Source organism: Pseudoliparis swirei, chromosome 24 (genome assembly GCF_029220125.1).
Source record: "Pseudoliparis swirei isolate HS2019 ecotype Mariana Trench chromosome 24, NWPU_hadal_v1, whole genome shotgun sequence".
Classification (NCBI taxonomy): domain Eukaryota; kingdom Metazoa; phylum Chordata; class Actinopteri; order Perciformes; family Liparidae; genus Pseudoliparis; species Pseudoliparis swirei.
In genome coordinates this window covers 26784811-26812612 of record NC_079411.1, presented here as the reverse complement: position 1 = coordinate 26812612, position 27802 = coordinate 26784811, and the positions used below count along the sequence as shown (strand labels likewise).

Sequence of the window (27802 nt, the reverse complement as noted above, 5' to 3'; positions counted from 1 at the left end):
AATAAGCAAGTTCTTGCTTTGATAAGACAAACTTCCCCGCTTTGTGCAGCTCGTGTCCCCTGACTGTTACAAAGGAGCCGCTCTAATCCAAGTTCACGCCATTATTGTTAGCCATGCTAGCTGCATGGCGTCGAGGGGCGGCTATGTCGGTCTCTCGTTCACCGAGTTGGATCGGCACCTTGACCCCCGTGACCTTTGTCCACCAGCAGGTTGACATTATGTGGCGCTCAAGTGAAACGTCTCAACAGCTACCGGATGGATTTGTTATCGTGACTCCAATTAATTGGTGAATCCATGACTGTGGGGTCAGTGGTTAGCAGGTCCGTCTTCCAATCAGGGGGTTGGCGGTTCAATCCCCACCTTAGTCCATGTGTCCTTGAGCAAGACACTTAACCCTGAATTACTCCCTGTAGCTGCGTCTATGATGTATGAATGTAACATGATTGTAAATCGCATTGGATTAAAGCCTCAGCTAAATGACATGTAATGCATGTTCAACTAGAATGGGCACTGGGTAGAGCACATACCTTCACATATCACAAGATTGGGCATTGAATTATGAACATTTTGACATTAGTTGCATGCCAATTGGACAAAAATGTATCGTGCTATGGTAAAAAAAGAGTTTGACCTTTCCATGACCTTGACCTTTGACCCGATTGATCCCAAAATCTAATCAAATGGTCCCTGGATAATAAACAATCATCCCACCAAATTTCATGCGATTCGGTTCAATATTTTTTGAGTTTTGCGAATAACACGCATACAAATAAATAAATAAATAAATACACGGCGATCAAAACATAACCTTCGGGCATTTTCAATGCGAAGGTAATAACACTATGATTTGGTGTTGCTAATGTTTCACCTAGCACTACAATCAGTTAAAAGTTCTGAATTCAGCCAATACCTTGGTTTATAACCATATTCCTGCAAAACTAATATAATTTTTCCTCAGCTGCACTTTGTGTTCTGATGAATAATAAAACAAGATGGAGAATCAGGAAACAAGCACACCTGCTCAAGCATTGTACCCGAGAGCGTGTTGTGATGCTCACGTTAGCATGTGTCTCTCAGAGCACCTGGCTGCCGGCTCATTGTCTTGTTTTCTGATTGGTTACATTTATTCTCATGTGAACGCAACAAAACACACATTGGAAAACTTCAATGACACTGTTTATTTATCACCACTTGACCTTTGTGTGTGTGTGCTTGTGTTTGTGTGTGTGTGTGTGTGTGCAATACTTTGCACCTCTCACCATGTGTTAGTCTGTTCACGTCCATATTTATCTGTGTATGCCTCTTTTTGTATGATTGTAAAACCTTTGATATCTAGCTCGATTGTGATAGTCCCTCTTTCTGTACATGAACAAATATTCTGCTAGTAAAAATACACAACAGGCCAAAACAACTCAACTGGTGTCGTTCCCCTACACACAATAAGGCCGAGCGTCCGTTAACCGTGAAAAGTAACAATCAAATCAAGAACATCAACTTAATCCTGTTTGGAGTGAAAGTGTTTCGCTTCGTCGGCTGAAATTATGAAGAAAAAAAGTGTTTTCGTTGTGTATTATTAGATTGAATGGCATTATGGAGGTGTAGAAAACTAACCAATGGTTACATTTTTTTTTGGAAAAAAAAGTATTTTGTATATATATATATATGTATATATATAGTTATATATAGATTTATGTTCATTTATAAGCTTTTTAAAATAGCACAGTAAACACTTTGCACACATGATAAAAACCACTGAGTGTGTCTTGATTGTTTATGTATAGGCCAATGGCATCAAAGGAACCGCATCCTGATAAAAGGGTCACTTCACTTTCTCTGCATTCAGCTCAGGAAGGAAATGGGAACTTTTCTGATATTTTATTGATAATCCAAACGTGAAGATTATCACATTTTTCCCGCCTTTTTTTCGACGCAGCGTATTCGTGAACATCTCCTTCCTGAAGTGGCTTTAACTTGAAAGACGACCGGACCTGGATATCGAGTTCCTGTCTTTAAACGGTATGTTTGGAATACTTTAGAGTCTGCACACTTTAACCACACAGAAAGAACAACAGAAACGAAAAAAGAGAAGTTATATAAAGACAGTCAAGTCAAAAAACCGGAGATACAGAATGTATAATACTGCACATCGCCTCTGCTTATCCCATTTCCTTCTTTTTTAATGTCATTTCATACCTGTACAACACCTGCTCTCTCTCTCTCTTTCTCTTTCTCGATGTCCAATTAACATTTTCTTAATTCTTCTGGCTCTCAGTCTCCATTCCCCCCCTCCCCTCCCCCACTCGGTCTCTGTACAGTTGGCTTAGTGGTGACCATAGAAATAGCTAAAGGGTTCCATGTGACATTGGTTGAAGTTTTGTACAGAAACATTTGTGTTTTTCTTCTTCTTCATGTAAACAGGCACACACAGATCTCTAGAGGCTAACTCCTCAGTCCCCAAAAACAAAAACAACCCACCTCCTACGAGTTAACCGGGTCCCTCTTCTTTTCTATTCCAGCCGTTCGTTTTCAGTTCCTCTCATCCCTCTGCTGATGATTTTTATAATTCTTCACACGTCGAAGTATAGTTCGACCCCCGTTCTCAGTCCTGCTGAGAGAAATAAGGCCTTGGATTGCTCCTATAAGATATCTAGAGGCGTACAGCTACTCAGCATTTTAGTTCCTCCTCTCCTCCTCCTCCTCCTCCTCCTTCCTCGGCGGACCACTGCCAAGGCTTCGTTACAGTTCGCCACCCAAGATAATGAAGTCTAACCAAGGTTGCCGTTGTCCAGGTCGCTGTTTGTGTAGTTTTCCACGTAGCCGTCTCCAGCGTCAGTGTGGGTGGTCTTTAGCAACCGAAATTCACGCCGTCTCCGAAAGGTCCACGTGGAACGAGCTAACAAATCCTTTTGCGGGCTGAAAAGACAAGAGCAACAAAACCCAATAAGACAAATGACAACCTATCCCTTCGAGACTCTTTAGGGACACAATTGGCTCGGAAATACCTTCATCTCTTTGAAGGATGCGTGCCACAAAGGACTCTCTGTGTGAAGTTATTTACACACCCTTAAAAGGCCGGTCCTTGCAGTGTAATGATAAAAATAATGTGGGAATTGGGTAAAAAAGTGTGTCCATCAGTGAAGATACAGTTAAAGAATTTGGTGGCTATGGATGCATAGAAAATACACAGGACTACTACTTCTTCTTCGACTACTACTTCTTCTTTTTCCTCTTCTTCTCCGACTACTACTACTTCTTCTTCAACTACTACTACTTCTTCTTCTGCTTCTTCTTCGACTATTACTTCTTCTTCAACTACTACTACTTCTTCTTCTTCTGCTTCTTCTTCTGCTACTAGTTCTTCTTCGACTACTACTACTTCTTCAACGACTTCTTCTTGTTATTCTTCTTTGACGACTACTACTTCTTTGACTACTTCTTCTTCGACTTCTACGACTTCTTCGACTACTTCTTCTTGTTATACTTCTTCGACTACTACTACTTCTTTGACTACATCTTCTTCTTCGACTTCTACTACTTCTTCTTCTTCGACTACTACTTCTTGTTATTGTTCTTCGACTACTACTACTTCTTTGACTACTTCTTCTTCTTCAACGACTTCTTCTTGTTATTCTTCTTCGACTACTACTACTTCTTTGACTACTTCTTCTTCTTCGACTACTTCTTCCTAATGGTAAAAAATATTGAGGAATTGGGTAAAAAAGTGTGTCCATCAGTGAAGATACAGTTAAAGAATTTGGTGGCTACATAATGCATGCAGAGAAAATACACAGGACACTAATTGCTTCATTAATTATCAATAAATGGATCATTAAATATTCATAAACCCTTTATCAAGGCAACCCTGCTGATCAGAGCTTTGCTCCGTAGCCAGTATAGTAGCATACGGTAGAACATGATGCCAAATGGTTGATAGAGTCTCGGCCTTTGAGACTATTCTCATCTTTTCTCATAGAATGATGAACAACTGAACCCGTGGTGACATTTTTTTTTCAAAAAGAATGTGAAATTATGTATTAAGAAAAGTTAAAATGAAATATAACACAGTCGGGAGTTTTGGACAGGAAAATGGAGTGCATTTATCCCGAACCCTGCGAGGCAGACGGGGACTAACAGACGCTGCTATATTTGGAGCGTGCTCTAGCACCCAAAGGCTAAATACAAATTATTTTTTTTCAAACAGAGCTGATGTGTGCGAGACGGGGAAAAAAAATGGCTCGGCTCTGTTTGCTAAATTGCAAACAAAAGAAAAAGCAGGGTTATAGTGGTCATCGTTTACCTGGGAGAGACAGCCCACAGCCGGCATGCAGTATCATGGAGGATGGTGGTTGGAAATGACTTCTCTACTGAATGTGTGTATGTCGAATCCATTCTCTACTCTTACAGCGAATAGAATATTCATGTAATGTGGGGAGCTTGGAAAGCTCGCCGCCATCATTTCTAAAGAATCCCATTCAGCTTCTTTTCGGAATGCGAAGCTGGAAACTACATTTTTACTCCAATGGATATCAATATACTGTATATCCTTCATGTGGCAAATCAAGCACCCTTTATGCTGCGTTCACACCAAAAGCGTTGCAAATTTTTCCGCCAATGCACGAACGCGAATGGTTGCGACGGATGAGAATTTTCGCCGGGCGGGCGCGAGTGACGTCAATGAATTCAATATTTCAACTTTGCCAAAAGATTCACCGGACGCTGAGTTGCGAAAGCCAATCAATATAAATATAAATATATAAATATATATATATATATATAAATACATCTATATATATAAATATATATATTTATATATATATTTATATATTTGGTGGCTACATCACTCGTAGGCTCACATTTCTTCCGTGGTGGATGGCAGAAATGAAGTAGGTAAAGATTTATGGTACAAGTAAAGCGTTGAAAATATTCGCAACGCTTTTAGTGTAAACGCAGCATTATATTGTGTTTAGTTTCTTTTCTTGCACATGTGCCCGTAACTCCCAACTCCAAACTGCAGAGTCTTGACATCGGGGTTGAAGGCGCACCTCGCACCTCCCCCTTCTTTATGTCAAGTATGGATCCATGAGCGAGCGAGTACGGATGCTCGACACGTTCCCCTTTGAGAACAAAATGGACTTCAGTCCTTGCGATCGAGAAGACGAGCGTGGGTTGCGCGTTTCACCTTTCGAGCTATTCAGTAGGGAAGTCATCGAGCTCGAGCAGAACACCTTTGGTGGAGCAAATGAAAAGAAGAAAAAAAAGATGTCCTTTTAGAAAATGAGATGGTCTATCTTTCATATCCTCTCTATCTATATACACTCGTGTTTGAAACCGTAAGGACATTTAATTGTATGCGTGTGAAGATGTCAGGGATATCTTCCCAAGTGAAGTATGCTCGGGTGTTGGTGACCTTTACTTGTATGAGCATCAGAAAAAAAGGCTAATTGGAGAGGATTCTGAGGGGGAATTTAGAGGAAGGTATAAAAAAAAGAAAAAGAAAAGAAAGGGGCAACAGCAGTTAACATGAGTCCAATTTAAATTGTGTTTATTTTATAATTGGTCACATGTTTACAGACAGTATTTTGCATTAAAATAGGTAAGTTTTTTCAAAGTGTTTTTTTTGGGAGAAGGGAAGTTTGCAATAATAATGTACATTTTTTACATTCGGTGGCAAAATGAAAACAATAAAAAGAAGAAGAAGAAAAAGCCATATTTAAAAAAGTCTTTAAAAAAAAAATCTAAGAAATAAGAGTTGAGCTCAGATCAGAATCAAAAGGGCAGATTAATTGTCTCCTGCTCTAGTATCTGTTCTGGACCAGACCGAAGTCGTAGGGTCCCAGTGAACTTTCATACTGATACTCACAGGGAAAGGTGGGTTTGTACGGCAGGGTCCCCCTATCATACTCTTTCCTCTCTAGCGTGCTGGAGCTGTACTGCGGCTGCTGCTGCTGCTGATGGAGGTGATGGTGAAGGCTGTGGTGTGACTGTGACCTTTGACCATCCTTGCCAAAGGTGGAGAATGACCTATCGGCGGACGAGGCGGCGGTCGGGGAGGTCACGGTCGGTTGGTCGGAGAGCTCGACGGAGGACGGTACCTCAGTGTCGGGCAGGGTGGCGTCCATGCCGGGGACGTGGAGGTTGCTGCGGTAGTCCGGCCCCTGCCGCCCGTCGGACGGCACGAAGGACGGCATCCAGCAGCGGTCCGAGTGGCCCAGGGCCTTGCACTCCTCGGTGCAGTTGGAGAACAGGTCGGCGCCTGAGGGAGAGGACACACATCATCATATGAGGTTTCAGGATACACTGAGCACCTATCTCCTCTTCTCTTTCTCTACTTAAGGATGAATTTCATCTCTCCATCACACATTATTAACTCTGGTACCTCCGCGGAGTCATATTAGGAGAAGGTAAAAAGGATGCAGGGGTGAGGTTTTAGGATACACTGAGCACCTATCTCCTCTTCTCTTTCTCTACTTAAGGATACATTTTCATCTCTCCATCACACATTATTAACTCTGCTTCCTCCCTGGAGTCATATTAGGAGAAGGTAAAAAGGATGCTGGGGTGACATTTTAGGATACACTGAGCACCTATCTCCTCTTCTCTTTCTCTACCTATGGATGAATTTCATCTCTCCATCACACATTATTAACTCTGGTACCTCTGCGGAGTCATATTAGGAGAAGGTAAAAAGGATGCAGGGGTGAGGTTTTAGGATACACTGAGCACCTATCTCCTCCTTAGGAGATGGAAAAAAGGCTGCAGGGTTACACTTATATCTATTACCTGTCTTTCTACTTAAGGATGAATTTCCATCTCTCCATCACACATTATTAACTCTGCTTCCTCCCAGGAGTCATATTAGGAGAAGGTAAAAAGGATGCTGGGGTGACATTTTAGGATACACTGAGCACCTATCTCCTCTTCTCTCTCTCTACTTACTCTATAACCTTATATCTATTACCTGTGTGTAATATGATGTATGTGAAATGTCTTCCTTACACTAAGATATTTTATCTTGGTCTTTTAATGCGATTCTTTTTTTATCCATTGTTAACTTTTTATTAACAAACTGTTGTGTATTGTCAGCTATAGACTAGAATTGACTGTAGTTTATTACTGCTGCACTTTGGCACAACCTGTTCCTCTCGGGCGCTCAGCCTGTACATTCTGGCCCGGGGGCAGACAGACAATGGAAATCAGCCTCGCGGCTGTAATTCGGTGCATTTACATTTGAATTTAAAGTGTTCATCAATGTACATTGTCCCTCTCGAACAAATATAAACTTGAAACGTGAGAGTGATCGTCCTCTGTCGGTCTCCCTTTTTTCCCCGTGAAAGTTTTTTTTTCTACTCTGGAGTTTTTCCTGATCCGATGTGAGGTCAAAGGTCATGGATGTCGTATGTGTCCAGATTGTACAGCGAATTTGTAATGTGTGATATTGGGCTGTATAAAATTGAATTGAAAAAGGTGGAAATGTGAACGATGGAGGGATTTTAAGTAAGAAGGGGGGGGGGGAATCGAAGAGGATTTACAAGACAAGAGGTAAGGATATTTGAGAGTGGAGAGGCAAAATGGAGGGAGGAGATGAGAGCAAAAGAGACCAGAAGAGAGAACACAATTTAGTAATCACTTGCGAGCAGATAAAGTGCAGCGAGAGCTATTCATCAAAGAGACAAGGCCAACATTGATGAAGCGAATTGTTTTGTTTTCCTCCTCACCTCATTCATTCCGAATGAAATGTGCAATCAAAGTGATGTGGTGTTGCGAAAACATTTCAGCCCCCTCCCCCCCTCCCCCTCTCCACATCAACATCCTCAGCCTCGCAATTGATTCCCAAAACACAGAGAGGCTAAACGCAAATCCATTTTCCATCATCCTCACGCGCAAATAAAAACACAATTATCTTCGAAAAAGAAGGAAAAAACAGGCCAAAAAATAAAATAAACATGCAACGTATTCACTGGCTGCTTAATCACACCCTCGTGTCAATCATCTCTAAACAAATCGAGAAAAGAAAAGTGTGTAATTGACACAAAGACACTGCCGAAAACAAAACATCAACATAAAAAATGTTAAATTAACATCTGAGATGATATAATAGAATAACACACACACACACGCGCAGTCCCGCAAACACACGATCGGCATGAAAAGATGTACCAGTTATGTTAATTACTTTCTCTTGGAGAGAATAAAGAGAGGAGCGCAGGGACGGGAGAGATTATGAGAAGGGAAGAGAAAAGAACAAGAGGCGTAAACAGAGTCATCATCGTAATGAGTCTCTACTCATGTGCAGATTGGATTTTTTTGGTATTTTTTTGCCCGAGTTTAAGAGCCGTGTGGGAAAGCGTTGTCGGCGGGATCAAAAGGAGGAGGCAAGCACATCGGGGTCACCGGAGGAAGGCGAGACGATAAAAGGCATAAAAAAAGAGGGGAAAACACGAAAAAACGGAGACGCTCTGTAATTCCCTGAGGCCAAAAAGGCTCCAGGGTCCTCTTACACAAATCTATTCTACCGATGAAGCCACTGCTCCTCTATAACTAAATGCACATGCACACACACAATGTAATGTAAGCATGTTCATATCAATAGATACTAGGCTCAAGAGTATTAAGAATGTAATAATTACAATAAATCGAGGAGGAAGTAACATGATGACTTTATATCGTCTTCCCGACAAGTGTGTTGTTGTCTAGCGCTACGGTTCAATACAGTCATCGTTGTTATGTACGGGAACTTCACGATGGGTCCTGAGGACTTGAAAACAACAACTTATGAAAATGAAGTTCTATCCAATGATACGCTAACTTTACTAAATGCGTCTTTTCAGTTGTGCATTTTCGTGACACGCATTTGGTGGGGGCTCATTTCTGTATTTTCTATATCTGCCATAATATAAAGATAGTGAAGAGCTGGCTTTGTTTTATTGCAGCTTGACCTGTAAGACCTTTATACACACCGGGGAATTTTCTTCATGGCAATTAATTTGCACGTCAAAAAATAATCTTTTCGAAGAACGTGAATATTAAACGTAGCAAAAAAGGTGCAAGGGCAACTTGTCTGAGTTGTTAAACTGTTAATTAAATTATCAATTAGATTATGTGAAATGGACATAACAGAGTCGAACCACAACAGCTAACTTCATTTTCGGTCTTACCTTTTCACAATAAAAGAAAAACAGCGTACAGTTGCTGAGGCTAAATAACAATTCAGCTCACAGACTGGCACACCGGGTCACTTTTTTTCCGTGGAAAAGGTTCTGCAGCTGTTGTTGTAGAATTTGCATCTCTGCCGGTAAGAATAGCTTTGATGTAAATTATGCGCAGACGAATATTTTGCATTTTCGTGTTGTTCATTCGTCAGTTCCACGGCGCGTGAAGGTCTTTAGCGGTCGGCTTTACGTAAAGACAAAAAGGAGTCCTGTGTCCCGTGTTCTTCCCCCCTGCATATTCAAAGTATCGCTCTACCGCTCTGTGCATTTCAGACGGGTTTCTACATTATGAAAAGAATAAAGAAAACCCTACGTCTGTACAGCATCGTGGTCGCGGCATAATTTACACTCTGGTTGTTGTCTGCTCGTACAGTATGAGTCGCTTTTGCGTTCTAGCCGTGCGCCCAAAGCAAGAAAACATTTGCTTTGTCCTTGACCTCCACCTGCTCTGCATGTTTTCACATAAAAAAACACATTTAAAAAAATTGAATTTGTATTTTTGAAAAAGCTTGAATTAGAATAGCAAACACAAGTAGAGTCAGTAAAGCACAGTGCGTCTTGTAGTAAACATATCCACTATATCAAGGAGAATGAACAGTACAGCAGAAAAATCACAGAATTATTGAATCAGTATTATCAAAAGAGTGATAATGTAACAGTTTAGCTTCACACCTTCTTTTTTTTATTAGTTGTTTTCATCCTGTCTCTAACTATCATGTAATTCCAGATCCTGCTTCCCATCTCGTCAGTCCAACTCCCCTCACCTGCCTCTGGTCACTCCCTCGTTAGTCCCTCATTACCTTCACCTGGTCTTCATGCCCGTCTCACCTGTTGCCCATCCCCTCGTTAGTCCCTGTCTACTTAGGTTCCCTCACTTGTCCTGTGCCAGATTGTCTTGTGTTTTCATGCCAAGTTCTCCAGTGTTATTAGAGTATATCCCTGACCTGCCTGTTCTGACCTCTGATTCTCTGCCCCGCCCCTTTCTGAACTTGTTTGTTTCTTGGACTGATCTCCCTGTTTTGACCCAGCCTGTTTTCAACTAAAGACATTCATCTTTGTTACTCCTGTCCGAGTCGTGCTTTTGGGTCCACTCTAATAGCACCGTGACAGATAAACCATTTGGTCGTCTTATACTACGTAACTGTGACTACAGGTCCAGATTACTTTATATATTTTTAACTGCAAAACAACACACGAATCAGACATCTATTGTTTAGGTGTATGCATAATGCATCCTTTAAACTAATTATCAAAGACCAAAGAAATACCATTTTAATATGAAATAATAACAACTAAGTTGAATGTCGCTATACTAAATTTGAGAAGACTTCTAAAAAAGTATTCAGTATGAGAACAGCTGTTTATCATTAGAGCAACACGATTTGAATTCATACCATATCGTGACTGTACCATATCTGTATTTGCCATCCACCCGCGCACATGTAAATATTATGTAAATATCATGTATTATTACCAACAGCACTGCCGACACATGGGCCTCACAGCTGGAGGGGTCAGATAGGTCTGATAAAGGTTGGTAAAAAATCTCCAATTTAACATTAGCGTTGGTGTATTTAAACCCCTTTCGTATGGAAATATAATAAAGGTATAGCAGCCTCAAAGTGAACTATTCAGAGTCAAATGGGGCTGCAGGCTTTTCCTGGTTTAATAACGACTCAGAATAAATGTAGAAGAAAAAAGCTCATTTCTTATTTTCCTGCGTGGTCAACGGAGCCACAACTTGCTTTTAAAATCTCCAGAGTTATTCACTTCATAAGTAAAACTGCAGACAAACAATGTTTCCGGGGAAATAGCTCCGGAATAAGGACCCGCAGGTAGTTTTCTTTCTATTTTTATTTCAAGTAATTATTTTTGATTCAGCAAGTTTATAAAAAAAAGAAGAAAATGCACCAGTCAGTGCTTTTTGCTGCCACGGGGTTGTTTATTTATTCGCATCGCCACCTAGCATGTGCACGTATATAGCGCTCTGAACTCTGGAGGAGAGGCTGTGATCAAAAATCAACAGCAGTAGCGCACATGCTAATCGAAATTTTGAGCGGCATTTAACCTCCGAGTTAACCGACGTCTATCTGTGTCCGTCTTTTAAAGTTGTGAGGGGGGGCATATAAATCAAAGTGTTTATGTTAATCCACACCTTACAGTTAGCCTTCAGCCTTTTAATGGACTTCTAGCAAATTACTTTCCTCTTCGGACTCACCAGGGTGTTGACCTCAAGTCCTCCAATCATCTCTGTGCCGCTGTACCGGCGGTTTTATTGCCACAATGCTTCAAAATGTACAAACAAATCAATCTGAAGGACTGAAGCACGGGTGCAAAGCCAAACACACACGCAACTATGCAGGAACAAAAGACATTTTGCATACTCATAAAGATAAGAGTAAATGTCGAAGCATGAAGAACAAAGCTTTCCAGCTTGGGTTGGTCCATACTTTTCATATCGCGGTATATTAATAAGCAGGCACGGGGTCCGTATTGTACTCTGGAGACGCCGTATAAATATAGTCTGCTGCATTCGCCGTAAATCAAGCTCGGAGAGCAGCTCTTGTCACCTGGCTTCCAGACTACTCAAGTGATTTTTGCCTGGCTTCTCACTCCTCCCCCCCCCTCCCCAAAAAAACCAGCGACATCAACGCATGTGTTTTTTTTCCGAAACACACCACACTTAAAAATACACTCTTAACACCGAGATATGTAAATGTATGCAAGTGAAAACAGACAAAGACAGGCCATGTGCACATGACACCCAGTGGTTGTGAAGCACCTTTTCTCCTTCCTCGGGCAGAAAGGCAAAAACAACAACCGAAACAGTGACTGGCAATGACAGGCCCTGCTAGCGCCCCAATCTCACTGTGACCTCATCAGACAGCAAGAACAAACACACACACACACACACACACACACGCATGCACGCACAGGAAAATGTAAACGGCGCAAAATAATGCAAACACAATCTACTTGCTAATAAGCAATCAGCACTTCTGCTCTCTCTCTTTTTTTCATTACATCTCGGAGTGTTTCCGAAAAATCCCACGTCGGTGTGATTTGACTAATTGCGCTGCCTGACATACATCCAGCGACTGGGAGTGAGGTGGGGGGGGATGACGGAAAAACTAATTTAGAGAAAACACGAGGCTTAAAATCCACTTGGTGGGTACATATCCATCCGTCTGTCTCCGTCTCACTTCCCCCTCTGTCTCTTGTTATTCCCCCCACACACATTTAATCCTCTGTGCCCATTTCTTCTTCTCTCTTTATCTCATTTACTCTCTAGAAAGCAAGAAAAAAGAACATAAAACGCTCCCCTCAGGTAGAGGGGGTGGGGGGGGGGGATTCGAATCTCTTCCTCTGTTTTTCATCTTGTCCTCCGGAGAGATTACAGACAAAAAAATATCAATATTTGGACGGCGGCTTCGGGATCGGCGGGGGGGGGGGGCGGGGCGTGTACCACGGCTTCCTCGCGTTGGCCGGCGAGGCTGTGATGAGTAAACCAGAGACCTCCCAGGGCCAACACAGAGGAAGATGGCTCCCACCATATCCAGTAATGGCAGATGGAGACATTGTGTGAGTCTCGGAGAGGCAGCTACCACGTCTCCATGTTTGTTAAACCGCGACTGAGCTGGGAGGGAAAAGCCAAGATGGCCGTTTGGCCTAAGAGTATCTCTTTGATTAGTAATACCCCCTACAGTTCGAGGCTTTTCATGAGTGAGACTTGACACTGTCGGATTTGACCTTTTAAAGGATGATTAACAGAGGTATCATTTTCTTAGTCCTGGACATCATTTGTTAATATCACTTTATTAGAATACTAATACAGTTTTATCTGTGCCAAAAATAACTCATATTTGGCAAAAATAGCTTATTTTGGCTTCAAACAACCTGTTTTGCACTGAATATATTTTCAAGATAATAACAATAAAGTGCAACCTGTGAAAAACTAAGACAAAACATGTTCAAATATTTGGCAATAGAGAGTTTTACACTGCATATCTTTTAAAAACAATACTGTGCAACCTTTGCAAAACAAGTGCAGATATGTGTGAGTCATCACGTGTTATCATTATAAACGCTGCAATGAGCTTTCCACTACACCTCTTTTAAAACGGGGTTGCAGGCTTGATACGCCACTCTTAATTAATGTTCAATGTTGAGCTCTTGTTTTGAAGGGCAACAGCAAGAAAGACAATTTCAGAGATTCTTGGTAAATCGGCAATAATCTCGGCCGTCGCGCACACGCAGCGTAACCTGTTAACACCGTATCGTAAACATTTACATTAAAGTACAGGTGATTACGCTCTTATTTATTAATGACTTAGTTTTATGTCCGTGTACTTTGTAAATGTGAATTTCTCAATAAAGCTCTTGAAATAAAAAAATCGGCATTTTCCCTTGCGCCCCACCTGTAATGCCTCGGCGCCCCACTAGAGGGGCGCGCCCTACAGTTTGAGAACCACTGGTTTAAAGTAATGTAAAAGTCCTGGAAATCCATTGGTCAAAATGTGTATGAACCCGTTTGTAGCCACGTAACTTCCTTTATCCCCCAAACATTTACACTTAAAGACAGGCATTTAGCTCTATTATTTATTAAAGAATTATTTTTATGTCCGTGTACTTTGTAATATGTCAACTTCTCAAAAAAGGTAATGGAAGAAGTCCTGGAAATCCATTGGTCAAAAACCCGTTTGTAGCCACGTAACTTCCTTCCTTCCCCACGTCTCAGTACATTGTTAAAAAGTGAAAGGAATGGCGTGTCAAAATAAAACCAAATTTTCATAAATTCTTCGTCACATACTCATTATGTGATGCAAATGTGCACAAAGTGTGGCTCATTGTAGGTTCTGAATCCCTTTAGCAGGCAGCGTAACTGAAGCCACTTATTCACGGTTCACGTTACCCGACACCTGAGTTTAATTTGAGCCTAATCAACAGATATCTGGAGGATTTCTTTTTAGCATTGCAGCACGGACGGAGCAGATGTTCACCGACGGCTAAATCTCTGAGCAGAAGGGCGACGCGTATGACTCATGGCCCAAGAGCAGATTTATTACTCCCGTAAGTGAGATTACAGTTTAGAGGCTAAACTCACCTAAATATTCAGACCAAAAAGAGTGCATCTTTTTCTCTTCTTTTTACCCTGATTTGATCCAGTCTTGTGCAAGAAGGTTGTATCGTACATCATTTTCTTATCACTCGGTTCATTTCATACAGCACGGCCTTTTCTTGACAGCAGAGAAGACATTCATCAAGACCCTCGACACGATGTTTTCAGTGTGCCGATAATCATTCTGGTATCCACTCGTCCGCCCACCGTTATTGTGTTATGAAAAGGTCAGATAAGAAAGACATGTTTCAGGAAGTAGACTGCGTAATTAGTTAATGAAATTGATTAATCTCTTCTTTTTCCCTGCTATGAATTTTATCGATATTCAATGAGACATCTCCACCTGTTACGGGCTAAACGCAAATTGATTTTTCTTTTTTTTTTAACGAGGCAATGTTTTTTATCCTATCTGCTGTAGGCTAGTAGATTTCCACTTTTTCATTGTTTCATTGGAATACTTCCCTCTTTGTGTTATTGTTTTTGCTGGTTTAAAGACTTACGTGTGCATGTATACTGTACTTTCTGTGCAATTCAACAACCAATTAAGAGGTTGTACATTTAATGTGTTCTAGTCTTCTTGCTTTTTATTAAATGCTTCAAGTTAAAGGGAACAAAAATCTCCTTTTCAGTAATCATTCACATATATATCTGCGTATCTGGAGTGCATAGCACCTCACAAACCAGTCAGTATTCTACGGGCTGACAGATTCAACGTTCGGATACAGCCACCCATCAGATTATCTTTACCCTGAGAGGATAATCTTTGCAACGGTGCACAATCTTGTTCTCGTGAAACAGGGCTGAGAGACGACTGACCTTAAAGGAGGGGGGCGGGGCTTAAAGCAACCAGCGCTAACAAATGTCACTTTCATTTATGCATTTTCTACTATTTTAATGAGTAAAACAATTGTTCGAGAAAGCGATTCAACAAATTACCGAGAACATTTATTTAATGTGATTTTTTATAACATAACTTACAGGTTTTTCTGCTAGGTGAACCCTTTTTTGTGCTTTTCTTTTCTCATTGTATCACTATTTAAGCAATATTGTTGTATTTTTATAGACATTCATCCCTTTTTTCAACATATTGCGTGTTAATAAATTGTCTTTATTTCTTTTTCATCATTTAAGAAACACAATCTTGTTCTCGTAGGACTGGGCTTCAAGGGAGGGGGTGGGGCTTAAGGCAGGGGTGTCCAAAGTCCGGCCCGCGGTCAGATTTCATACGGCCCGCGACATCGGTCATATAATGTGTTATTTGTGGCCCGCCAGATCTGTCAGAATAAAGAAATCATAAAAACTTGAAAGACGTAATTCCTCCTTTCTAATGTATCTGAATCTGCATCCGTGGCGTGAACCCTTCTCCAAACCTATTTGCCATGGCGACGGCAAAAAAAAGGAGAAAAGTTGACAGTGAGGGCCGCCGCTTTCAGGAGCGGTGGGAATTACTAGTGTTTCCCCTCCCATGAGAACAGGGTGGGGGTCCGCCCCACTGAAATGTTCTCTATAGCGCCAGATTACAACATAAGTAATGTCAGGTTGTTTTATTCAACTAAACGGTCGTCTGTTATTGATCGTATCGACACAGCGGCATGTCATTTCTGTCTCTACGTGGTGGCGTTCACACTTCTCCTGGCTCTCGGTATCGCGGCGGAGCTCCGCCCCCATGCGCACAGACAGGTGCGCACATACAGGTGAGCGCGCTCCAACCAGCCGGCAGAGAGCGTCCAATATGTCGCGGGAACAGCAAACCGACACCTCTGCGTTCCCACGGTGGTGAAGACAAGTCGTCTCAGAGTCGCTCTCTGCTCCGGGTTCAAGAGCAGAGACGAGGTGGGGCGCGAGGGGGAATGCAGATTCTTTTATTTCAAGACCTTTATTGAGAACTTCACATATTACAAACTACACGGACATAAAACTAAGTCATTAATAAATAAAGAGCGAAATGCCTGTCGCCGACTTTCGTGTAAATGTGTACGTTACGACGTTAACCGGTTACGCTGCGCATGCGCGACAGACGAGATTCTTGGAGATTTGCCAGGTGTTACCTCTCAGCGTTCCAGCTGTTGCCCTTCAAAACAAGAGCTCAACATTGAGCTTTATGGAGAGTGGCCGTATCAAGATAAAAGATGAAAAGATATGCAGTGTCACTAACACTCAGTAAACTCTTTATGCCCAAATATTTGATCTTATTTTGTTAAATTTTTCACAGGTTGCACTTTATTGATATTATCTTGAAAAGGTATTCAGTGCAAAACAGGTTAATTGCAATGTTATGTAACTCATAGAAATGTAAGGTATTCTATATACAGCTTTTTCATTGTTATCTGACTGAATGAAAGGCAGACTTGGTTATATTGTATGTGGTTACATTGTCATTTAAAAAATAAAATTAATTGTGACAGTAAAAATAAATTGTTTTATAACAGTGTATTTTCATGTAACTTTTGTGGTTTAAAAAATGTCTAAAGGAACTATTGGCCCCCGGGCATCTTTACTTTATCACAATTGGCCCTAGTTGCAAAAAGTTTGGACACCCCTGGCTTAAGGCAACCAGCGGTAACACTGAGGGCAAATGCAGGTATATTCATACAGACAGTTTGAAAAATAATGTGTTTTTTAAACATTAAAGCATATTTAACACGTTCTAGTAGAAACCCAAAATACAAGTATGCACCTGGAAATGGATGTCACTTTCATCGATGCATTTTCTACTATTTTAATAAGCAAAACATCTGTTTATCGATAAAAATAATTCAATAACGTTAATCTTTATAATATAACTTACAGGTTTTCTGCTAGGTGAACCCTTTTTGTGCTTTTCTTTTGTCCTTGTATCACTATATAAGCAAAATTGTGGTATTTTTGTCAGCATTCAGCCCTTTTTTCAACATATTCCGTGTTAATAAAGCAACTTTTTAATCATCTGAGCTGTTGAAATGACCCTGAAAACTTTTCTTTCGTTTGTGTCTCATGGATCACAGTCTCCGGTGGCGTCGCTTATCTGGAGCCTGATGATAGTTCGGCGTTTCAAAACCCCGCTGTGCTAAATTCATCTGACAGCTCCCTGACGTGGGAAACTGCGACGCGGCGCCCGACCACTAATTCATAATCAGCCATCTAATACACCATTGCCACGGTGATTTAATTGTCCCATTTGTCACGGCTGTTGTTCCCACCGAAAACAAAACGTCACGATAATGATCGTTTCCCAGCCTCCCGCCCGTCACCCAGATGATTGAACTTTTTTTCTTTCTTTCTGAGATGCAGGCTTTTTTTTTCTCTTCCTGATGAATATTTAATCTTCTCTTATCTGTCACCTTATTTTTGGGGGGGCTTGCTCACACTTGCCACTATCTTCTAATTGGGATGATGAGGGACATAATGAGTGGAAATTGTGTCTAATCTGAATCGAGCAACCTAAAAAAAGAAGAAAAAAGTGTGTGCGTGTGTGTGTGTTGGGGGTGGTTGTCAATCAATAGGTGCCTGTAACTCCAGGTATACTTTCTGAAAAGCTATTTGCCTACTTTTTTTTTTTTTTAAAGGTATCCGTCGGCGTCACAGGGCTGCGGCGTCCTTTTGATTTAAAACCACGTCGGGAGACTTTATTTGCTAAAGTGTCGGCTGAGCGGGAAGCTATATGGCGGCGGTAGTTGATGATATGCCAACTGCAAATGATTTTTTTCCTTCGCTTGATTTGAAATAAATTTTTTTCAGAGGTGCACCGAAAAGAAAAAAAAGAGATAGAGTGTGTTGCCGGCGCCGCCGTCCCGCGAGGAAAAGCTTGCCTCTAACCCTCCTTTTGATAATTGCTATATGCAAAGGTTCCAAAAATGAATTACTGATCAGCAGAGTGTTACGGAGAGCCACCGTGTTCGGGAGACAGAATGAAGGATGAGACCCCGGAAGAGAAGATGTGTGTATAAAACACACACACACACACACACACAGAATGCGAGTATGGAAACCAGAGCATGCCAAACAGATGCAGCGTACACATGGATTTCGCTATAAAAATGCATAACAAATGCACGTGGCACCCGAGGTGAAGAACATGAACTCATCATTGAAGTCCTATAAGCGCAATCACACCAAAGCGTAACCCAATGAGACTACCAAAAACAGCCACTAGGGGTGCAATAACGATTATTTTAATAATCGATTCATCTATTTTTTTTAGATTACTCGACGAATCGGATTTTAAAATCCTTAAAAAAAGCAATAATTTCCAGCCCTTTATATAACAGACAACGCTTAACTCGCGTGAGTTTACTCGCCCGACTACTCGTGGTTCATTCGCGCCTGGGAGGGGGCGTGGCTTATCTCCGTTGCTTTGCTCCGTGGAAACGGTTATCTATTTTTTTCCTTCCTTTTGCTCCAACTTTTTCTTTTTTTCCCCCATACTGAAACATCTCGCCGAATTATCGAGTGCCGTAATAATCGCGCGACCGCAACGAATCGCTAACGAAATTCGTTAGCCAACTATTCTAACAATCGATTTTTTTGCAGTTTTTAGCAATGTTTATCGAATGTTGTTGCAGCCCTAATAGTCACCTCATTATATAACAGAAGTCTCACATGTACAGAGAGAGAGAAATGAGCAACGGCTATATGCCTCCGTGGCGCCGTTAGCTAACGCTCGTCTCCTCTTCCACTGAATCTCATTAAATCTTTTCACATCACGGCCTCAAAGGGAAACCTTTTTTAATACAGATATCAACCCCTTTCGCCTCGTTCTCTCCCACGCGAAACACACGAGAGGACTACATGCAGGTATCATGCATCCACCTACATATTAAATCACACACACAAACACACAAATACACACACACACACTCGGTCCATCTGTTTTTTTTTCTCGTTTCGCGAAGTCTGTGAAACGCATGTGTCTCTCTTTTCCAAATACCAGTGGTGTGATACGACGTCCCGTGGAGTGGTAAGCTGTTCCCTTTTCTAAATTCAACACGAGGAACAAATGTTGTGTTTTTCCCCCTCGTCGTCGTCGTCGTACGGGAGCCGACCGGGTTCAATCCCAGGCCGGTTGCCAGAGCGAGTGTGCTTGGGAGCCGGATAAAAAGCCGAGGAAACCTGTTATTTGTTCATAAATGTGCTGCTTTTAACTGTGCAAAGCAAAAGCAGCGGGAGGGAAGTGAAGGCTTTGCATTTTAAAAACAGTCGCGGCCTGACCGCTTACTGAAGGAGGTGATGGCTTAAGATGGATCCCACGTCACTGTGGAACCTACACAGGTTCCCTGTTATCCTTTATATACACGCACATTCAGAATTTAAGTCTAAAAAATACTATTTAGGTCATAAAACCTTGTATTCTTGAAAATAAATGGGTCAGACTTTGAATATCTTGTGTTTTTCATCCTATCTGCTGTAATAGATTTTCACTTTTTCATTGTCATACTTCCCTCTTTGTGTTACTTTTAGCTGGTTTAAAGACTTAAGTGTGCATATATACGATTTAAAAGCCCATTTAGAGGTTGTATATTTTATGAGTTCTAGTCTTTATTGAATGCGTTAAAGTTAAAAAGGGATAATATGAACAAAAACCTCCTTTTCAGTAATCATTCACACACATATATATATATATATATATATACACTACCGTTCAAAAGTTTGGGGTCATCCAGACAATTTCGTGTCTTCCATGAAAACTCACTCACTTTTATTTATCAAATGAATTGAACATTTCATAGAACATATAGTCAAGACATTGACAAGTTTAGAAATAATGATTAATATTTGAAGTATTAATTTTGTTCTTCAAACTTCAAGCTCAAAGGAAGGCCAGTTGTATAGCTTATATCACCAGCATAACTGTTTTCAGCTGTGCTAACATAATTGCACATGGGTTTTCTAATCAGACATTAGTCTTCTAAGGCGATTAGCAAACACAATGTACCATTAGAACACTGGAGTGATAGTTGATGGAAATGGGCCTCTATACACCTCTGGAGATATTTCATTAGAAACCAGACGTTTCCACCTAGAATAGTCATTTACCACATTAACAATGTGTAGTGTGTATTTTTGATTAATGTTATCTTTATTGAAAAAACAGTGCTTTTCTTTGAATAATAAAGACATTTCTAAGTGATCCCAAACTTTTGAACGGTAGTGTATATATATATATATATCTGCGTATCTGGAGTGCATAGCAACTCCCGGACCAGTCCGTATTCTACGGGCTGACTGTGATTCAACGTTCAGATACAGCCACCCATCAGATTATCTTTACCCCGAGAGGATAATCTTTGCAAAGGTGCACAATCTTGTTCTCGTAGGACTGGGCTTAAAGGGAGGGGGCGGGGCTTAAAGCAACCAGCGCTAACACTGTGAGGATAAATGCAGGTATATTCATACATGTTTAACACGTTCTAGTGGAAAACCAAAATACACACGTATGCACCTGGAAATGGATGTCACTTTCATTCATGAATTTTCTACTATTTTAATAAGCAAAAAAATAGTTTGAGAAAACGATTCAACAAATTACCGCTAAAAATAGTCGCATAATGTGACTCATTATAACATAACTTACAGGTTTTCTGGTAGGTGAACCCTTTTTGTGCTTTTCTTTTGTCCTTGTATCACTATTTAAGCAACATTGTGGTCTTTTTATAAGCATTTAACCCTTTTTTAAACATATTGCGTGTTAATAAAGCGTCTTTATTTCTCTTACTGGGCTTAAAGGGAGGGGGGCGGGGCTTAAAGCAACCAGGGCTACCACCGGGTGTTTCGGACCGAGCGGGTAAATGCAGGTGTACTCCTACCTTCCCAGCCTGTTTCTTCTGCTGCATTCTGGGTACTCTCTCTCTCTTGTTTCATCTCGGTTCATTAACAATGCCGACCACCACCACGGAGCCCGACGATGACGACCGCGCGCTGTCCTACGACGCCCATCTAATCGGCTCTATTTGTATTCCCGGCGTCCGATATGATATTTGGCGGGTGCTCCAGTCTAGACGAGGGGGGGGGGGGGGGTGTCTTTTCATGAGCCGTGTTGGAACAATCCCTCAGAAAGGAAAAGGGCAATTCAATATGAAATGAGATTTTGTATTTTCCTCCGACTCCACGTTGATCAATAAGCAGGTATCGGCTAATGGGATTTTAGAGGGAACAAGGGCGATCAAAACGTAAAGCCCCGTCCACAAAAACATGTAGTGGACTGTAACATGTAGAAGAGTTAAGACGGGGTCAAGGAAAACCTGGAAAAGTCACGGAATTTTTTTAATGGATATTTTCCAGGCCTGGAAAAGTCCTTGAAAAAGAAAAAAAATCCAAAAAGTTTGGGAAAAGTCATGGAAATGTGTTATATTAATATATTAATTTAGACGGTATATATACTGTATGCTTTGGAAATCTCATTCTTAGTTAAAATACGATATTTTCTCACTTTTTCATGTATGCAACCGAGATTTCTCAAAATGTTTAGTCATGGAAATTTGGTTTTAAGTCGTGGAAATATTCTTCCCTCTTGAAATATATATAAATAAATAAATATATATTTATATATACAATCAACACCTCCGGAGGCTCGCTCATGCCAGCTTCAGCAACACCGGAGCCCGGGAGCCTTTAACACGCTCAAATTAAGGAAATTAAAAGTCGCTGAACCGCACCAACGATTTCTGTATTCTATCCCATCCACCATCGCAAGGGGAGGATAGTATAGGTGGAAGTGTGTGTGTGTGTGTGGGGGGGGGGGTGACTCACCGGCTGAATGACCCCGGTTGGTGGCGTCGTGGTCGCTGTCGCCCTGTTCGCTGTCGCCGTGCCCGCTGTCTTTGGAGCTCACGATGTCGGCCTCCTGGAACGCCGAACTGCGGGAGGGAGACGGGATGGAGGGGGGGGGGTTGGTTGAGGAGAAGGAGAAAAAGGAGTAAGAGAATCAGACATCCACGCGGTGTTCGCGGCGGGGGCCGGCGAGAGGCTAAATTTGGACGTCACACACGTGGCGTTGATGGAAATCCGGCGTTAGAGCGCCGCCCCGTCGGTTACGGGACTCGTGCCGACGTTTGGAGACGAACGTTACGGACGCGTTGGGGGCCTCCAGGGGCCTCCATTAACCGAGCTCACGAAGATATGTAATATTCAATTTTTATAGATGCGGGAATAACCTCCGTTCCATGAGGCCGATTGAACGTTAACGGGTCCTCTGGTGTGTGTGTGTGTGTGAGTGTGTGGCTCAATAGGCTTAACACATTGGTAATAATCTAGTGTGTGCATGTGGAAGTGTGTGTGTGTGTGTGTGTTTTGACTACCTGTTCACACGTCTGGGTCGGTCCACCAGATAGCCGAGTTCTGCTCGTTGGTGTTTCGGCTAGAGGAGAAAAAAACACAGAAACACATATTCTGGTCACTTTGTAATAACGCTGAGTCGACACGTTCACAATAAACACACAAAGGAGACATCAGCTGCTCACACACAGCTCCACGAGGAGGCGCTATGGGCGGGGGGGGGGGGGGGGCTAGGTGAGCGAGGAGGCGAGAGTGTGTAGAGTGGGTGTGTGTGTGTAGTGTGTGTGTGTGTGTGTGTGTTGGAAGGCGATTGAATGTGTGAATGATGGAGCTGAAACTGAACGGCCTTTGTTCGCCGTGCTGCTGAGAAACGTCGTGAGCAGAATACTCAACGCACAGGAAAAGACCAGAAAGACCAGAAAGACCAGAAAGACCAGCCCACCACTGACTGACTGCTACTGACTGGCTGACTGTTACTGACTGACTGCTACTGACTGACTGTTACTGACTGACTGTTACTGACTGACTGTTACTGACTGTTACTGACTGACTGACTGCTACTGACTGACTGCTACTGTTTGACTGCTACTAACTGACTGCTACTGACTGACTGTTACTGACTGACTGCTACTGACTGACTGTTACTGACTGACTGCTACTGACTGTTACTGACTGACTGCTACTGACTGTTACTGACTGACTGACTGCTACTGACTGACTGCTACTGTTTGACTGCTACTAACTGACTGCTACTGACTGACTGTTACTGACTGACTGCTACTGACTGACTGCTACTGACTGACTGTTACTGACTGACTGTTACTGACTGACTGCTACTGACTGTTACTGACTGACTGCTACTGACTGTTACTGACTGACTGTTACTGACTGACTGCTACTGACTGACTGCTACTGACTGATTGTTACTGACTGACTGCTACTGACTGACTGCTACTGACTGACTGACTGCTACTGACTGACTGGCTCCACTCCAGCCAACACACCGCAATCAGCACAAATAAAAAATAACCCCCAACTCCAGTTTCCCCCCAACGCAGGAACACAAAACAGGACCCTCGAGCTCCTCCTCTTCCTCCTCCTCCTCCTCCTGGTGATGTTTTAAATGTTTATCAGCTGAATGAAGTTCCTGTAGATTCTCTCTTTGTTTTCTTTGTTTCTGAAACATTTGTTTTACATTTCTTGTGTTTCCTTTTCACGACGAGTTCAGTTTGACTCTGAGGGTCTCACCTGGACTCTGAGGGTCTCACCTGGACTCTGAGGGTCTCACCTGGACTCTGAGGGCCTCACCTGGACTCTGAGGGCCTCACCTGGACTCTGAGGGCCTCGCCTGGACTCTGAGGGTCTCGACCCGGAGCCTCAACCAGTTCTTCATGATCATCTCTTCAGAGATAAACGAGATCTAACAACTAAATAAAATAAAAGCCTCTTTCAACTCTGTGGTTTGACTTGAAAATATACGTTAGGCCCCATAATCAATATCTCTCTCCTTCTCTCCTTCTCTCCCTCTCTCCCCCTCTATCTTTCTCTCTCTTTCTCTCTCTTGTCTCTATATCTCTTCCCCATATCTCTCTCGCTATCTTTCTCCCCCCTCTCTCCCTGTCTTTAACTCTCTCTCTCTCTCTCCCTGTATTTCACTCTCTCTCGCCCTGTATTGCTCTCCCTCTCTCTCTCTGCAAATCTGAAACCAGTCTGTTGCGAAAAAAACCAACTAAATGTATGTTATGCCCCATAATCAATCTCTCTCTCTCTCTCTCGCCATCCCTCCATTTCTGCCTCTCACTCTCTCTCCCTCCCTCTCTCCCTCTCTCTCCCCTCTCTCTCTCTCTCTCTCTCTCTCTCCTCTCTCTCCCTCCCTCTCTCTCTCTCTCTCTCTCTCTCTCTCTCTCTCTCTCCTCTCTCTCCTCTCTCTCCTCTCTCTCCTCCTCTCTCCCCTCCTCTCTCACCTCCTCCTCTCTCCCCCTCCCTCTCTCTCTCCTCCTCTCTCCCTCTCATCTCATGTCTGCTGCAGATATTAAATCAGCTCTAAAAGGCCACATGAGATGTAACATTGACATGTCCAATCACCATTAGGCCCGACGCTGATGAAAGGCCGCTGAGCAGACACCCCCCCCCCCCCCCCTCTCTCTCTCTCTCTTTTCCTCCTTTCTTTTTTGTGTGTGTGTGCGTGCGCGTGACCTGAGTGAACATCGCGCGTGGACGTGAAGCAGCCGCGTGGCTCTTCTGGAGGACCTCCACTTCAATGACGGTTAACCCACTAACAACCACGCGCACGCACGCGCGCGGCGCCGCGTCTCTTACCTCGTTCGAGAGGATGCTGCCGTTGGAGATGATGTCCGGCTGCTGGTCACCGTAACCCGTGACGACGGCGCCGCAGGGCTTGCTGTGGTCCGCGTCGCCGCCGCGGGACGGGCTGCGCGGCTTCAGGAACATCAGGTCCGTCTTGGCGGACTCCGGCGTCAGGCACACCTGGTAGCAGTACGAGTTCTGGTTCTGGTGGTGATGGGAGCCGAAGCCCCCTCCCCCCACGCCGGACTCCTCCACGGGCACCTGCCCCGCGGGGCCGACCCCCGACGTCACGTTGGTGCTCTGAACCAACATGATGTCGGATTTGCTCAGCTTCTTCTGCTTCCGGCCGCGCGCGTGCCGGCTGCAGCACGAGCCGCAGCACAGGCAGCACTCGCCCGACAGCAGGCACGTGTACAGGTCGAGCTTCTTGTCCTTCTGGCAGCGCACGGCCAGCACGATCATGGCCAGCAGGAAGACGAACGACACGGAGCCCAGCGCGATGATGAGGATGAGGGTGAGGTCCAGGGAGGTCTCCTTGGCCTTGGAGGCCGAGCCCCGGTCCCCGCTGCGGCTTTCCACCACGCTGTCCACCAGCGCGACGCTCACGCTCGCGGAGGAGGAGAGCGGCGGCTGCCCGTGGTCCCGCACCTCGATCAGCAGGTCGTAGAAGCCCTGCGGGTCGCGCTTCGGAGAGATCCTGCGCGCCGTCCTCAGCTCCCCCGTCCTCCAATCCATGCGGAACATGCCCATCTCGTTGCCCCGCAGGATGCTGTAGGACAGCCGCGCGTTCTCGCCGTCGTCCGCGTCCATGGCGACGACGCGCGTCACCAAGTAGCCGGGCTCCGCGGAGCGCGGCAGGTGCTCCTTGGCGGTGCCGTTTCTCCCGACCGGGGCGATGACGGCGGGCGCGTTGTCGTTCTGGTCCACGATGATCACGTTGACGGTGGTGTTGGAGAAGAGCTCCGCGTCGCCGGAGTCCTTCGCCTGCACCATGAAGCCGAACTCCTTCAGCTGCTCGTAGTCGAAAGAGCGCAGCGCGTAAAGGTACCCGGTGTCCTGGTTTATGGACACGTACGTGTCCACTGACATGCCCTGGATGTCACACTCCAATATGGAGTAAGTAATGAGCGCGTTTTGCCCCACGTCGGGGTCCAGCGCGCTCACGGCGTGGATGAAAGCACCGGGCACGTTGTTCTCCGTCACGTACACGTCGTAAACCGCCTGCGTAAAACGAGGCGCGTTGTCGTTCTCGTCGGACACGTGCACTTTGATGGACTTGCTGGCGGCCAGCGACGGCTGACCCTTATCTTTGGCCACCACGGTGATGGTGTAGGAGTCCGTGTGCTCTCTGTCCAGCGGGCCGTCCGTCACGATGGTGTAGTAGTTCTTAAACGACGACTTGAGCTTGAACGGGACGTCTCCGAGCAGCTCGCAGCTCACGTGTCCGTTCTCACCGGAGTCCCGGTCCGAGACGCTGAAAAGTGCGATGACGGTGCCCGGCGCGTCCTGCTCGCTCACGGACTCCGTCACGGTGCTGAAGCCGATCTCCGGCGCGTTGTCGTTCGCGTCCACGAGCTTCACGAGCACTTTGCAGTGCGCGGGCACCGCGTTGGCGCCCAAATCCTTCGCCTGGACGTAAATCTGATGCGTGTTGCTCTCTTCGAAGTCCACCTCGCCGGCCACCTCGATCCTCCCGGTTCTGGCGTCGATGTCGAATAAGTCCTTGATCCGCGGCGCGTTGTGGCTGCTGAAGGAGTACACGATCTCCCCGTTCTGCCCCTCGTCCACGTCGGTGGCGTTAAGCTGGATGATCAGGGTGCCCACCGGAGAGTTCTCCCGCAGGTTCACGGAGTACACCGACTGGTCAAAGGTGGGCGCGTTGTCGTTGGAGTCCAGAACTTTAACGACCAGGAGAGCGGTGCCGGTCCTCTGCGGGATGCCTCCGTCCACCGCCGTCAGCACGTAGCGGTGCACCGCCTGCTGCTCCCGGTCCAGCGGCTTCTCCAGCACCAGCTCCGCGAACTTGTTCCCGTCGCTCTGCGTCTGCACGTCCAGGTAGAAATAGTTGTTGCTGGTGATGGCGTACGTGCTGAGCGCGTTCGTGCCCACGTCCGGGTCCAAGGCGTTCTCTACGGGGAACCGGGTACCGGGGATGGCGCTCTCCGATATCTCCACGGAAATGTCCGTCTCCGGGAAGCTGGGCGGGTTGTCGTTGATATCCATCACCTCGATTTCCACGCGAAAGAGCTCCAGCGGGTTCTCCAGAAACACCTCCAGGTGCAATAGGCACGGGATGGTCTGCTTGCAGATTTCCTCCCGGTCGATTTTCTCCTTCACCACGAGCGCCCCGTTCTCCAAGTTCACCTCCAGATACGGTGTCCGTGAACTCGGCACCGTCTGAAAGCGGCGCGCGGAAAGTTTGGTGATGTCCAGCCCCAAATCCTCGGCGATATTCCCAACCACGGAGCCGGGTTCCTGCTCCTCTGGCACGGTGTAGTGCAGCTGAGAGACCGCTCCATCCAGGACGGAGAGCAGGAGGAATAGTAACCCAATCATCTCCCCCTCTCTCTCTCTCTCTCTTTTTCTCTTTCTCCTCCTCTCTCTCTGCAAAGTGCACTTCAAAGACGATTAAAAAAAAAAAGCTTTATTCCTTTTTTCTCACAAGAAATGAGCATTTCCCACTTTTTCTGTCCTTAAAAAAAGCGATTAAATGAACATCAACAAAGCTGTCCGTCCGCCGGTGAACATTCCTCTCCTCCTGCTTCGGGTCACAGGAACATTGTGTCGTTTCAGCGGCGAGAAGCGCAGCCATTTGATCCGAGCTGCGCGCTCTTGTTTTTTAATCAATTCTGCACCGGTCTGTGCGCTTTTGGCGTCGGCGCAAACATCGCAGGCTGGATGGATGGAGCCAGGACGC

General features: G+C 44.3%; 1 protein-coding gene across 4 annotated transcripts; it reads right to left on the bottom strand.

Moving 5' to 3' along the window:
* Positions 1-1159: 1159 nt before the first annotated feature.
* On the bottom strand, positions 1160-27802 carry pcdh10a (protocadherin 10a). 4 transcript variants are annotated; one of them, XM_056409249.1, is made up of 5 exons: positions 24898-27802; positions 22602-22660; positions 22054-22160; positions 5861-6253; positions 1160-2913 (listed from the first exon to the last, which is right to left on the bottom strand). In XM_056409249.1, the coding sequence occupies exons 1-5, from the start codon at positions 27439-27441 to the stop codon at positions 2894-2896; spliced, it is 3123 nt and encodes a 1040-aa protein (XP_056265224.1). In that variant the 5' UTR covers positions 27442-27802; the 3' UTR covers positions 1160-2893. The 4 variants fall into 4 exon arrangements, with proteins under 4 accessions (XP_056265224.1, XP_056265225.1, XP_056265223.1 ...); XM_056409250.1 differs by having other exon boundaries at positions 6093-6253; XM_056409248.1 differs by lacking the exon at positions 1160-2913 and adding an exon at positions 5181-5225.